The 14,598-nt window shown below is 38.1% G+C and overlaps 2 protein-coding genes across 2 annotated transcripts; one reads left to right on the top strand and one right to left on the bottom strand.

Moving 5' to 3' along the window:
* Positions 1–682: 682 nt before the first annotated feature.
* On the bottom strand, positions 683–2,352 carry LOC125489915. The gene has a single exon (XM_048627509.1). The coding sequence runs from the start codon at positions 2,306–2,308 to the stop codon at positions 683–685; it is 1,626 nt and encodes a 541-aa protein (XP_048483466.1). The 5' UTR covers positions 2,309–2,352.
* Positions 2,353–6,963: 4,611 nt separating this feature from the next.
* LOC125489845 lies at positions 6,964–9,936 on the top strand. The gene is made up of 2 exons (XM_048627173.1): positions 6,964–8,517; positions 8,713–9,936. Exons 1-2 carry the CDS (start codon positions 7,119–7,121, stop codon positions 9,540–9,542), a joined length of 2,229 nt encoding a protein of 742 aa, XP_048483130.1. The 5' UTR covers positions 6,964–7,118; the 3' UTR covers positions 9,543–9,936.
* The last annotated feature ends 4,662 nt before the right edge of the window (positions 9,937–14,598 follow it).

Below are 14,598 nucleotides of genomic sequence, written 5' to 3'. Positions count from 1 at the left end.
AGATCCCATGTAGTGCAAATAATCGGTGATAAGTCCGAATAGTCCGGTGGTATTGTCATATTGAATACATTTACTTTTATATATTTTATATTGGGCGTATATATATATAATCTATAAACATAGTATGCACATAATAATATGTATAAGAATTTAAATAATACTGCTTGTTATATGGTTTTACATAAGTAAGATTTTACATATTTTACCCTCAAATTCATAGACACTATTGTAAATTTACAACAAGGTTTAAATTTAAGTACCTTGAATCGTACTAGTGTCGACTAGTTTCGACTCTTTACGTCAGTCAAAAAGTTAAATCTCGTATATCACAACGTTAATTTTAAACTTACTTTATAGTATCTAAAATCATTATGAATTTGGGGGATAGTCTTCAACTTACTTCTTTTTGCTTGTTTTTTTTTTTTCTTCAGACTATAAAATTGTATAATATTTTCAGTTTTACAATGTCATTAAGTCACTGTTTCATCTTAGTTAAAATTAAGTGCCTAAATTAGAAAAATGTGAAAACCTGTTATTCGCTTGAAATGTCATATAACCCCCATGTAACATAAACTTGTATTTTGCTGGTTGGTTTTCCAAATATAAATAAATAAATAAATAAATAGTAAGTATACACAATCACAGTCAAAACTAATACTCAAAAATAAATATTACGGCAACACTATTCAAACTTGAATACCATACGATCCACCGGCACTTCACGGCGAATGCGATGGAGATCCCGTCTTCTTCTCTTCCCCAGCATCATGGGCACCACCATGGCCATAGTGGCGGGCACCATGCCGGCCCCGACCGCCGCCAGCACCGCCGAGCCATCCGGAGCCATGCTGCCCTTATACACCTTCTTCCTCACCACACGGTGGCCTCCAGGCCTGATCTCCGTCGCCGCCGGCTCCTCATCCGGCCGTTCGTTCTTCCTGTCCATGTCACGCTTGGACTCCTCCACCGTCTGGAAGCTCTTCTCTACCTCCAACAAGCCCCCGTGAGACGTCGTCATGTTCGTGTAGTTGTTGTCCACCGGCAGGACGGTGAGGCCCACTGTGTGGTGAGACGTGATGGTCTGTGGATCGCTCTGAGGGTTTTCATCTGTGAAAGAAAGCGACCGCTGGCGTTTCTTGTTACGATACCCTTTGGTAGTCGATAGCAGCACCCACTGCCCGTCCCCAAAAGGAGGTCTTGACGCACGATCACTGTCCACGTCGGGAGGTCCAGCATAAACCACTTGGGTTGGTCTTCTAATAGGTCGCTTCAATGCTTCGTATTCATAAGGGAAGTATGAGGGTCGGGAATCAGTCACCACGGGGTCCGACATGCCGTAATACATAGTGTCATCACTTGAAGGTTGTTCTTCATTGTCACAGTTGGGTTTGTGGGGCTTCCTTCCGTCATCAGGGTTCCATGAGGAAGGGTAGCTGTAGTGGCTCTCAGGTTTGGTCCAAGATGGCCTTGAAGGAATTTCTGATTCCCAATTTGAATCACTAGTCACGTGTAACTTGTTGTTGATGTACTGCATAACGGGACGGTTCATTGATGGCTTCTTTTGAGCCTGTCCTTGAGAGCTGATGATTCCTTGATACATAGAATATTGGCCGTCACTTGGAAATCTATCGTCATTATCGGTCCACACAGGTTTTTGCTTTTTAACATTTGGTTTCCACTTTGAGATCTTACTAGTTGACCACGCCACTGGTTCTAAAGTCACCCATCCGTCTTTGTCATCAAAAGGGTGCTTATGTTGTTTCACTTTTAGTCTATTCCACGTTGTATACACTTTTCCATTATCTTCTTCTTCATCTTGGTCAACAGGAGGGGGTTGGCTGTAGTATTTATCAACTTTTAGTTTTTGTTTTTTAAGTTTCTCGGCAAGAGCAGTTATTGCTTGAAGTCGATCACTGTTAAAGTCCCGGAAGTCTTTAGATTTTTCCTGAACTTCCGGTATTGTTTCATCCATTTCTCCTTGGGGTCCTTCGTCCTCAACGAATCCTTCTTGACACGAGGGTCCGTAGCACCTCGGGTGGTCGCCCGCCGTGTCGTGGTCGTGGATGATATCCGTCATCATATTCTTCATATACATGTCGTCTTTCCCTCTTCCGGAATTCACGGAAATGTCCACCCACTCATGAGGAACTTCGCTGGAAGCTGTTTCTATGATGGTGATGGGTTTCTTGCCGGGCACATCCAGTTGGTACTTTTTGAATTTGTTTTCTCCATATTTCTCTATCTGCGTCTGGTCGGCGCAGCCGGCGCGCAGGGCGAGGGTCAGGGCGCAGAGGGCGAGCGCTATCATGGTCGCGGTCGTGTTGGTTTCACTTTCTGCGCGCGCAGCGGGCGGACGACGCGCTAGGACTGAGCCGCGGCGCCGGCGCCTCTCTCTGATATAGTTATGATTGTGGATGCACAACAAACGCCCTCCCTGCTCTAATGCAATGGTAATTTCAGTTCGGTCACGACAAACGAGCGAGATAATTACGTTGCCGATTGTCGCTTGCCACCGACTATCTTAATGGACTATCGCGTCTCGAGCCCGTGACCTACGCGCGAGGCGCAAGTGAAACTGTTTTTCATATTGTGCTGCGTTTTCTCTTCGCTTAATGGGCGAAAAGCTCTTTATAATCCTTTATACTGCGTTATGTATGAAGGTTTATTCACACGACTTTCCCGATCTCTTATTTTATGGCCAGAGAGGTTTCTCATTTGGATAATGATCACATTTTTATGTTCCCCTTTTATGAAGATGGATGTCTGCTTGTACTTAGGCATGTATGTAGGTACAATTTACTTGTAAAGCTTGGAGTAATATTTCCAGCCATTGTTCCCGGGAATGTTAGTCGTCTGTCTCCGTCTGTGCATTCCCTCGGTCGTGTCTCGGCAGCTCTCTCCGTAATCGCGACTACCCACTTATTATCCCTATCGCAGCCTCCATCTCATTCGTTCTAATTGAACAGCGCACTTTTACCGACGCGAGCCCCCAGTTACCTACTGCTTATAGACTATACATACAGCCCCGAGATGTAGTAGCTAGTAGCTACTAAGACAATGAAAAAAATATACTTACTCTAAAAATTTAAATTCTTTTCAAAAGAATAAGCCCCTATAAGCTCATAAAAATAAAAAAAATTGTTCCATACTGAAGTTCAATGTCTAGACAACCAAAATTTATGGAAGAGCTGTATTTTTTTCGCGAATTTACAGTTGATCCAATTATTTATTTATTTTATCTGGTAAATTAACCTGCATTCGAGACGTTGTATTATAAAATTCCTCTATGAAGATATGATGAGAGCAATTACAACTTACAATAAAAATCCATAATAATTTGTTTACTTACTTACTTAAATAATATGTATGAACATTAGGTCCCTACTTATTTTACAAGATACTTAATTGCTTCTTACACGCTTCGTTTATCACCTGACTGGTAGATTACAGCGCACGGGAATATTGCTAATAGTATGTCATGTAATTAAAAAATTATAATGAACATGAAAGCAGTGTAATGTAACTTTTTGCTGGCGACTTCACATGATATATCTTTGAGATGATGAGGTTCCACATGCATTAGGAATTAAATTATAGGTGCATTCACGCATTGGCGTAATCAAAGTTTTTGTTTCAATGGGTTTGCTTTGTTAGTTGCGTTGCGTATCGTATCTGAATGATAATTTTAAAGAGGAAAATCAAACTCATATTTATTTTTGGAGCGCGTTTTTGAATTTAAACAGGTGCCAGCAGAGCATTTTTCTATGCTGTTTTTAACATAATTAAAGCTTTTAGCAAAAATGGTGCACTACTGCTTCTAATCTCCAATAGCAATATAAATAACGAGTTACGGAATTTTCAACTATCAATAAAATTTAACAATGCACAAAAATATTTAAATGATTCATCTTCAGGCAAAAACACAACGGTGAAACGTAATCTAATCTTACATCAAGTAACCCAACAACCATTAAGAATAAAATTACTTGCTCGAAATTATGTGAGTTTTTCATAAGTAATAAGAGTAATAAAGGTAACACAGGCGGAGATATGAGTTGAATGCTCCATTTTGACTACAGCTAGTGCAAGACCGAGTGTTTCAAACAAAACATTTTGTCTTAAAATAATTTAGAGATTTTTTCCGGATCTTAGAAAATGTTGCCAGTTGTGAAATAGTTTTCAAGATCATCCTCTTATCGTTATAGTAGCAAACACTAGAGCTTTTACTAGGGCTTTTCACCATGGTGAAAGGTTTCGACAGTAAGTGTAGAAAACCTAGGAATATCTAGGGTGCACCAGACTCACCACTTACCATAGGTTAGGTACGGTTCACTTCTGTACCTTAAAACAAAGAAGCTTAAGATCCGTCAATAAATTAATGTTTGAATTAAGAAATTAAATCGAGACTCTTTTCAAAAATATTTTCGATACTAGCGATATGTCTATATTCTCTTGTAATGATTGAATTAACTTAATTACTTTATGAAGTTTAAGTTATGAGGGCACAGAACAACGCGGATTCGGATGAGAGCTGTAAGGTGAGCTCATAGCGTAAAGAAAAAGTCATTTTGTTCAGTCAACAGTTAAACAATATAATAAGCATCACTGGACAAGTGGACACTAAACAATTGCACTCTGACACGATCAAATCTTCATTTAACGCCACGACGCCTCTGCTCTCTCTGAAGTGAAATAACATTGGTTATTTTATGGGTTTCTAAATGCACTTTCCTCAGAACAAGAACTGTTGGAATCATTGGATCGTTTGATGGCTGTTAAATCATAAACATTGCTTTAGATCGCGTGTTCGTTAGAAACAGATTACTACGATCCATGTAATGTATCGGTGGTTTTGCTGCGAGATTGAAGAATGGCCTGCAAAAAGGGGACTTATTGGTTGATGATTATTCTATTAAACGACAGTAATTCATAAAAAATATTTTGTTTAAAAAAACAACAATGTAAGTAGATACTTACTAGGTAGTCGGTATAACAAATGGGGACTCACACAATGCTAATAGTTTGTTGTTTGAATCGACTTTATGTCTTAAAGACCAAAATACGGTTCTTGTATTTTCCCTTTAGAAAGTATACGTATCTGTAAGCTCTTTGCAACAATGTAGCTACAAAGGCATTGTTTGCCATAAAAGGTATAAGTTGGAAACCCAGGAAAACAACTTCTCTATAATCTATTGACAAAATAAGTAGAAGTCGGAGACTAAACATATTTTTTCGGTTCAATCAATAGTATATATTTGTATACCTTCGTAAGCAGGCTTTTAATTAAAGACATTTAAATGCTGACACTAGAAATTTGCCTACCACCAGATTTAACAGGCATTTCATAGCGCTATAACATCCTGTTAAACAGTGTCAAGATTTTGAGGTAAGAGACCCAGGACCATCAACACATAATATCAGCAATAATTATTTACTCAGTAGAAAAATCTTTAAAATTATGCTTGAATAAAACTCAGCATTTAGCACAGTTCATCAACAATTCTATTAAGACCCTACATTCTATTAACCGTTCGGTTAAACAACAGACCGTTGAAAACAAACACTTTTCTCGTACAAGAAGTAGCTCAGCTTTATTACGCGTCAAGATTAAATCCTAGGAGACTGGTGCAGGTAATAACATCCAGGTCAGACCTTGTTTACAGGCCAGGGGGAGGGGGTCTCTTTAGCTAACATGTAGTTCGGATCGCTCCGCTGCGCTAACTATGAATCTGTCTCGTTGCGTTCAACGTACCGATATTGCGTGACAAGTCTCGTTCGTTAGTTTTTGCCAATCTAGAGTAACCCACAAGAAGCTAATCTCTACGGTCTCTGGGCTGTAAATGAAATATCACGATTACAATCTCACAGTCTAAAGCGGGGACATCCGAAATATGACAACGTTGTTGTTCTAAGAATAGGGTCCTCAAATGCTCCTGAAAAATATTTAAAGAAAATGGCCATGCCTTGGTAGGTAGATAGTAAAATGTAGGTACCTACGTGTATTTTCGATTCTTACCGTATCTGTACTAGGGCATGCAATACCGGTAATATTTTCAATAGCGGTATTGAGTTCCGGTATTAGAACTATATACCGGGATCCCGGTATTAATACCGGTATTAGACTTCATTGTTATAAATGGCATATAATATTTTGTTTAAAGGTCGTATAGGGCAAAATACAACAAGAAAAAGCAAACAAATTCTGTATTATGTAATATTTTTTACGAGAATTGAGTATTAGAGTTAAAATTTTAGAACGCATAGACAACAAGAAGGTTTCCAATAAGGCCAAAAACCGCATGTAACGGTTGAAAACAAGTGCACTTTAACAGTATATAGGAGCACAAGTCTAACTATATCTTAATCGCTTGATTTATAGCCTAAAAAATGACCGATTCCGGTATTACTTCAATACCGGTATTAACTTTCAATACCGGTATTGAAAAAAGCGTGGATTTTGTCCGGGATCCCGGTATTATGCAATACCGGTATTGCGGTATTGCATGTCCTAATCTGTACCAACCGTTGCGGCTAAAATTAGAAACTAAAACTCATAACTCGTTCAAGAGATCTATTGTCATTTATTTTCCGATCATTAGTATGAAACTTTCGCTAAGCTTTTAAAGCAAAGCGGTCCATAAATAGTACGAGAAGGTAAATGATATTTAAAAGAAAGAACCACTAATTGCTTACTTTGTCTATTTAAAGTAACTATTATTCATGAAAGGCTTTTGTGAAAGTGTTAATGTAGATATTTTTAACCCAAACAAATAGGGTTAATTTCTTAGACCAAGAAACACTTCTAACTATATAATAGACGTAATTTTCACCGCACCTCACCCAAATGTTATTTTAAAATGATCGCAGCTAAGAGTGAGCTCCACGCATCTCGGCGGGTGGAATATCAGTCCTCAGCCGAAGATATATGGGTGACGATTCGCTCCCCCGACACACGGCCGCGCGGTGGGGCACCTAATATCCAACTTTGTCTGCTGTACCTATGCTCCGATAAAAAAGACTTATCTTTTACAGCGCAGTTACATAACTATCTCACCAAATTATCAGACGTTATTAGTGACAATGAAACGGATATTTTTTTGGTTTTAGGTGACTTTAACATGAGTTCTATAACCTGGTCCCCTTCACATGAAGGTTTTATACCAAGTAATTTATGTTCTGATTATATGATAGATTTTATTGACACTATTAATACTTGCAACCTACAACAGTACTGTGATATCCGTAACGCTCATGGCCGTATCTTAGATCTGGTCTTGTGCACCCGCGCGGTGTCGGTGCAGGCCTGTTTGGACCCGCTGGTGCCCGAGGATCCCCACCATAAGGCTCTGAGTATCAATGCATCATTCGGTAACTTTAAACCGTTAGCTAGTGTTCCGCACAAACGATATTCATACAACCGTGGGGATTACTCAGTAATAAATAAACTTATGAGTAAGACGGACTGGACCATCCTGTTGAGCGCAGCTGATTTAAATAACGCGGTTGAAGTGTTCTATAAATTTATTTTTGATTTAAGGGACACCTACATTCCTACCCATAGTCAGTCTAGGTTAAAGTACCCTCCATGGTATAACAGCTCTCTCATAAAGATGGTTAGAGAAAAGTACAAATATTTGAAAAAGTTTAAAAACTACAAAAATTTATCAGACGAATCATCGTTTCGCCTTCTGAGAGACCGAGTCAATAAAACCGAGCGACATTGTTTCTCAGCCTATATTTCAAACATTGAAAATTCTATTAAAACAAACCCTAAGGCATTCTGGTCGTACTTAAAAAGTAAAAACAATAATAGTACATTTCCCTCTTCCATGTCTCTTGATGGTGTAACTTCTGACACTGGCCAAGGTATTAGCGAACTTTTTTCATCATACTTTCAGTCAACTTTTTTGAACCACTGTAATAGTAATATTTCCTCTAGCAACGCTAAACAGAACTTATTTAATAATATAGCCCCCTCTAACTCAAATTGCGATATTGGCTCAGTGGAAATCAATGCATCTGAGGTTGAGAGACTACTGCGTTCATTAGATCTGACCAAATCTGCAGGGCCTGATACCATACCAGCCGCTTTCTTAGTAAATTGTGCATCTGAATTAAGTGTACCGGTTGCATTACTCTTCCAACGCTGTATCAATGAAGGTATTATGCCGTCTCGCTGGAAAGCCGCCTTTATTTCACCAATTCATAAAAAGGGCTCCAAAGACTGCGTCGAGCACTACAGACCTATATCCAAACTGTGTCTACTGTCTAAGATCCTGGAGCGCATTATCTACACGCAGCTCTACAGCGCTCTGAAGCATACGTTTAGTCCAGCCCAACACGGTTTTCTTAAACAAAGATCCACGGTCTCTAACCTTTTAATTTTTAGTGACTTTGTTACAAGTAATATGGATAACGGTGATCAAGTCGACGCAATATACACTGATTACAGTAAAGCCTTTGACCGAATAGACCACTGTTTACTCCTGAACAAGCTTCATCTTGCTGGCATTAGAGGTAATCTATTCAGATGGTTTACATCCTATGTTAGCAATAGGTCTCAGGCGGTTGTACTTAATGGTTACACTTCTGCTTGGAGAAATATCCCTTCTGGAGTACCTCAGGGGTCTCTGTTAGGTCCCTTACTATTTATTGTTTTTATCGGCGACATTGACACCTGTTTTAAAAACTCCTCATATTTACTTTTTGCAGACGACATGAAAGTATTTATGGTCGTCAATAATGCTGCTGATGCCTTATGTCTGCAAGAGGATCTATGTAGACTTGACCGCTATTGCGTGAGTAACAAGTTAGACCTAAATGTCGCCAAGTGCTACTGTGTTACTTTTTCTAGAAAGAGACATTTGTTCGAAGCTTCTTATACAATCAAAGGTCAAAACTTAGCAAGGGCGCTCTCATCGCGTGATTTAGGTGTCACCTATGATAGTAAATTACTATTTGATCAGCATATTGACCATATTGTAAGTAAAGCGTCCAAATCTCTTGGTTTTATTATGCGAGCCTCTAAGCCTTTTAAATCAATGAAGACTGTAAAGCTGCTGTATTGTGCGTATGTTCGAAGTCATCTTGAATATGCCAGCCAGATTTGGAACCCTCAATACGATGTTTACATAAATAGGCTGGAGAAGATACAGAGGAAGTTCACACGCTACGTCGGATTTAAATTTAAGATTCCCTACACCGACTACGAACACCGCTGTGAACGCCTCCATCTCCTTCCCCTTAAACTCCGTAGGACAGTAGCAGACGTTATTTTCCTTTTTAAAATAATTAGAGGTTACGTAGACTGTCCGGAGCTGCTCGAGATGGTAAACTTCCATGTTCCAACCAGACCATCCAGGAAATTTAAAACCCTCCACATACCTGCTTGCAGCACTAATTTCCGTAAAAATTTCTTTTCCTTACGAGCAAGTAATGCAATTAACAGTCTCTGCAACTCAAGCGAGGTCGATATATTTGGCAGTAGTTTGGAAACGGTCAAAGCAATTTTTATCCGCAATTTCGTGTCGTCTTTGGCGTAGCGGCAGTAGTAGTGTATTATTATTATATTATTAAGCCGTGCACGTTGCTTTGTATAATTGTTTCATGTCATTGTATAGGTAAGTATTTGGTATATTTACTTTTAAATGTATTTAAAAAAAAACTATAGAAATTATTTATTAATTAGTTAGTTATTGAGTTAAAATTTAGATAGTTAAATTACTATATTTACGTTTAATAACAAAAACTATGTTACATTATTGTTAGCATAATTAAGTATGAGTGTACAATCTTGTGATCTTTATATTATTAAGTTGTATATCAGTGAAAACTGATCATTGGCTTTTAGTTACACTTTACAATTGCTATCCAACTATTAATAGCTGTAAGTTTTCCTCAAATGTAAAATAAAAAAAAAATAAAATAAAATAAAGTAAAGTAAAGTAAAATATGCTTTATTGCCAAAATAAAAATGACCTTACATAACTTATTCTACCTTATAACTAATTATGACTAAGTTACAATATACTATTTTAGTTAAAACAAGTACTTCAATAAATTAAAATTTTCTTTTGGCAAATGGTGACATGCTCAGCATAAGTCGACGGAAAACAGATTTTCGATCGCTGTTTTTCAGCATGCCCCAGTGTGTTTATTTAATTTACAAGATCCTTACAGTCTAACAGAGGCGCCTTGTAAAGTTATCCCTGGCCATACAAAGAGGAAACGCAGCCAGCATCATGGGTACCTTTGGGTGGGGGCAACAGAAGAGCGCCACCAACATGTAAATATATACATTTAGTTAAATATAAGTTTTCTATTATTAGTTTATTTAATACCCATTATTATGTATCTGCGTAAATAAATAGTTATACTTTTATTGCATAGTTTACGAAGTTTATCTTAATCTTAATCTATGAAGTGGTATGTAGTATGTGGTAATCTTGAAAGATGGACTTAATGATAAAAGCATTTTCTACCAGTCAATCTTCAGGAGGTACATGGAGCTGCAGGAGGGAGTTAGTAGTATACATGTATATAATATACATGTAGGAGTGAAAACGTGTCGGCAAACGGCGTGTCGGTCGCCCCCCAACCCGTTGGTCTGATGATCTGCGGAAGGTAGCGGGAAGCCGCTGGATGCAGATGGCGGGTGACCGTTTGGGGTGGCGATCGTTAGGAGAGGCCTATGTCCAACAGTGGACTACAGAAGGCTGAGAGAGAGAGAGAGGAGTGAAAATCAATAAAATTTAAAAATACTTATTACGATTATGTGTCCTACAGTCCTACATACAATATTTTACAATTTATTGTAAGATATAAACAAACTAGATTTTATAACGTATTGTTATGTTGTTATAACCCAGTTATTAATTATTTACTGGCAACAGTTCAACAGCCAAAAGTCTCTGTCTACGAGAACTCAAATAAAACAGTAAGTCCGTACGTGACTACTTCAAAACACTAAATTCATCTAACTCCACTGTAACCTGCCACGACATGCAATCTTCGCAACCATTTCGCAACATGGAAAGCTTAGCCATTACCTTATAACCTGTGCTCTTACGTACCGTTACACTTACCGGATAGAATTGCATCATGGCTGAAGAAAGTGTAATTGTCTCACAATTGTTATAAAAGATTCGAATAAAAACACTTTCCTTGTGCCCAAATGTTTTGGTCGCGGTGTCGCGGAACAGGGCGATCCGTGGAGTAGAATTAGTTGGATAGGAAAATAAACTTTAACCTTTCCAATGAGTAAAGAGGGATCCTGACAAAATAATCGAAGACTTACGGAATAATCGCACCAAGCAAATTTATGTTGCACCAAATTGGTTAGTTAGATCGCAGATTTTTTGTTTAGCTGAGCTTTAATGTAAAAAAGTTGCAATATTTATGCCCATCTTAATTCCATAGCACAGGGTTTTAAATAAGGTGGCAAAAGGTATTTTAGCCACTGTAAACTAAAAACGTCCAGACATTATGAGCCATCAGTAGGATTACTCCATACTAACGAAAACGAACGAACGAGAGCTGTCGAGCCAATGGCACGTTTAATACAACGAGATAGAGTCGTCGCTCGCGCAACAGGCAGCGCTTCGAGACTTTGTTTTTCTTCATATAGATTAACCCCTAAAGTCCTCTCTACAGCCTCCGCAGTCCCGGCGTGACGGTCAAGGCTGGCTACCCGGTTTCACTTTCTTAGAGCAGAGCATTTTCACCGGCTCTCACGCAGAGAAATGTACCACAAATTATATCCGTTCTTCCGATCATGCCTATACAGAACTAAGGCCCTACTACTACAATGCGAAACCAATACTACAGAACGCTTTCCCCCTTACTGCAACGCGATAGAGTCGAAGTCTTTAGCGAAGCTTCGGATTCGTGAAGTTGGAGTGTGGCTACGATGCAGCTTCGTAGATTCGTGCCACCGGTCACGCGATGAACCGCGAACAACTAAATTGTTAAACTTTTTTCTCACTTAGCCGAATAGGTTTTTTTGGCCAAATTAGTGTTGTGCTGTTGTGTTATGTCATGTTTGTGTTATGTTTCATCGTGATCGAATGAAGATTGATAGATCTTTCCGATGGAAATTAAAAAGTTTAAATTGTAAGCACTCTATAAGGAACAAATGACACTGTTTACAAAGCAACTGTCTATGTTGAAAGCCATTTTAGATTTTAGATGTGGAATGAGTCGATGATGTAGAGATATTCTAGAAATAAACATCAATCAGTGCACCTGGCCCTTTTAGATGACACTGTTACGTACAGTGCGACAAACTTATCTGTTCCGGTGAGAGCAAATTAAATTGATCCATATCTCATTACTTACTAATGAATTATATATTGATATAGATTAGATGGGTTTATTAAAACCACAAGAGCGACTACCACTACTGGCAAACTTAAAATCTTATAGATTGAAGAAATATTAGACATTTATAGGAGCTGTCACCGGAACAGATAAGTTTGTGGCACTGTACTCAGAGGGTGTCAGGTTTCTATGCAACTCACTGCACCTATATTGACAGTGACGTTTGGACCCTATACTAAACCCATGCACTAATAGCACCTAAGCTTTTTTAGTACTTATATCATATGTAATGGATTTAGGGCGACTTGCACAAACATATGAAATCTAGATTTAGTTTTAAATCTCGATTTAAGCCAATTTTATAAATATTTAACTTTAAACACAAAAGTATTTCAAAAATTTAAGTTTTTAAACGTAAAATACATAACAGCTAACAGCGCCATCTTGCAGTCATTCATGAAACTAATGAGAAGCTTCGTTCTCGAGCACGCTCGCTAGGTTCCATTGTCAGTGGGGTTCCATTTGTTCATAGTAGAGCTGTAGTTGATCCTAGTTCTACTTTGGATAAATAGGTGGAACTGGTATGGTAATTTCATTATTTTACAATATTCAAGAGAAGTTACCTAAGTACCGTTTCACAATGTCTTGATGAAATATAGCCTACGCCTACATGTCAGATAAATTCACATTTTAATAATATGACAATTCTGTCAAATCTCTTGCAATTTCTTTGATGGTACTACCCGCGCGCGTTAATTGTGATGTGAACCTGGCCGAAAAGAACAGTGCAGCGAGCATAGGATTCGATACTATTTTCGAATCTACACGAAGGGTTACTTTTACCAAACGCTAAACGTATTATAATCAAATTTTAAATACATTTTGTACTAACTGACAGACGTATGACAGGCCACTAAATACGTTTAGCGTTTGGTTAAATTCCACCTAACATATGGAAAAAACAAATGTCACTTTTGGAACTAACGATACGCAACGTTAACGGAGGATCGAAACTTGTGCTCACGACTCGGAGTCACGTCGAGTACCCCCGAGCTAGTTAACATGACATCTGGTTCTTCTTCGGGACATACTTACATCATCAGTTGTCTTCTACTGGACATAGACCCCTCCCAAGACGCGCCACAAGCCACAACACTCTGTCCTCTTCATACCTCATATTTAAACTAAATGTGTGGTTGTACCGCTGCAGACATTTAACATTAGCATTTGATTTACTTTATACAGTTAAATTAAAAGCTACGTACATAATGTCACCATAGCAATAGCCACACATCGGAAGTAGAACATAATAGTTATATAAGAGGTGAAACATGTTTCACGCTCTAGAACCTTAGACCGTACACGTAGAGAATATAATAATACAAACGTACTTCCACATGCTTTGCAATGAAGATATAACAATAACGAAGACACGATGTGAGTTTAGGTACTGTTCGGTCCAAATAACTTAATAGTCCAGGAAAAACTACCCTTCAGGAAGTTTGCTGCAATTACACTTTTATGCTTTGTCAAAACTAACCTAATATGTTGAAAAAATTACCTAATATGCTGTTTGTTAGTTTGACAGGGTACAAAAGTGCATTCGCTGCTGATTTGAACGGAAATATAATTAAGTACTTACTTAACTATGTTTACTTGGAAGCTATCGTTGATTGTTATCATTAAACTGAAAATGATGAAGGCGTTCTTACCGTCGTCATCAACTGATGTTGATGCCTATAACTAATCGTTTACAGCTGGACAGCATGTCTCAAGGAGCGAACGGCGCAACACAACACTTTGTCCTCGCCCTTCCTCATCCTAACACTTTCAAAGTTACTCGATCCAGTGAGGTTGTCATCCACGTCCACGTCAAACCAAGATATGAAGAGCTATTTAAGGAACTTGATTTCGTCTTATTTCTACTAGGTAAGTATAGAGATTTTTTATAGTTAAACATTTTGTAGTTACAAAATGTTTAACTATAAAAAATCTCTACGTAAACATTCTCTATTGTAGGAATTGCACTGAAACAAATAGATATCATTTTCCTTTCCTTTCAATTGTAAATTTTGCTGCATTGTTTACAAATTCACTTGCCATTTCTAAAGTAAACGAACTATGAAGACCATCCATGAAGAAAATTGCTTGATATACCTAATCCATAACTATAACAAGTAGACCTTTTCTATTATGGCATATAGCCCACAAGCCAATCTAAAAAATGCTAGCATTACTTTAGATGGCTAAATAAATACAACATAAAAAACTTGCATGGAA

This window comes from Plutella xylostella, chromosome 18 (assembly GCF_932276165.1).
Source record: "Plutella xylostella chromosome 18, ilPluXylo3.1, whole genome shotgun sequence".
NCBI lineage: Eukaryota > Metazoa > Arthropoda > Insecta > Lepidoptera > Plutellidae > Plutella > Plutella xylostella.
The sequence above is the reverse complement of the archived record's forward strand: the minus strand, read 5'-3'. Positions and strand labels throughout refer to the sequence as shown.

Bases quoted from the DNA above. Each gene is read 5' to 3' on its own strand.
- LOC125489915 (XM_048627509.1), bottom strand. From the start codon at position 2,308: ATGATAGCGCTCGCCCTCTGCGCCCTGACCCTCGCCCTGCGCGCCGGC.
- LOC125489845 (XM_048627173.1), top strand. From the start codon at position 7,119: ATGAGTTCTATAACCTGGTCCCCTTCACATGAAGGTTTTATACCAAGT. The intron at 8,518-8,712 runs GTAATCTATTCA...TACTTTTTGCAG, and splicing joins TCATCTTGCTGGCATTAGAG to ACGACATGAAAGTATTTATG.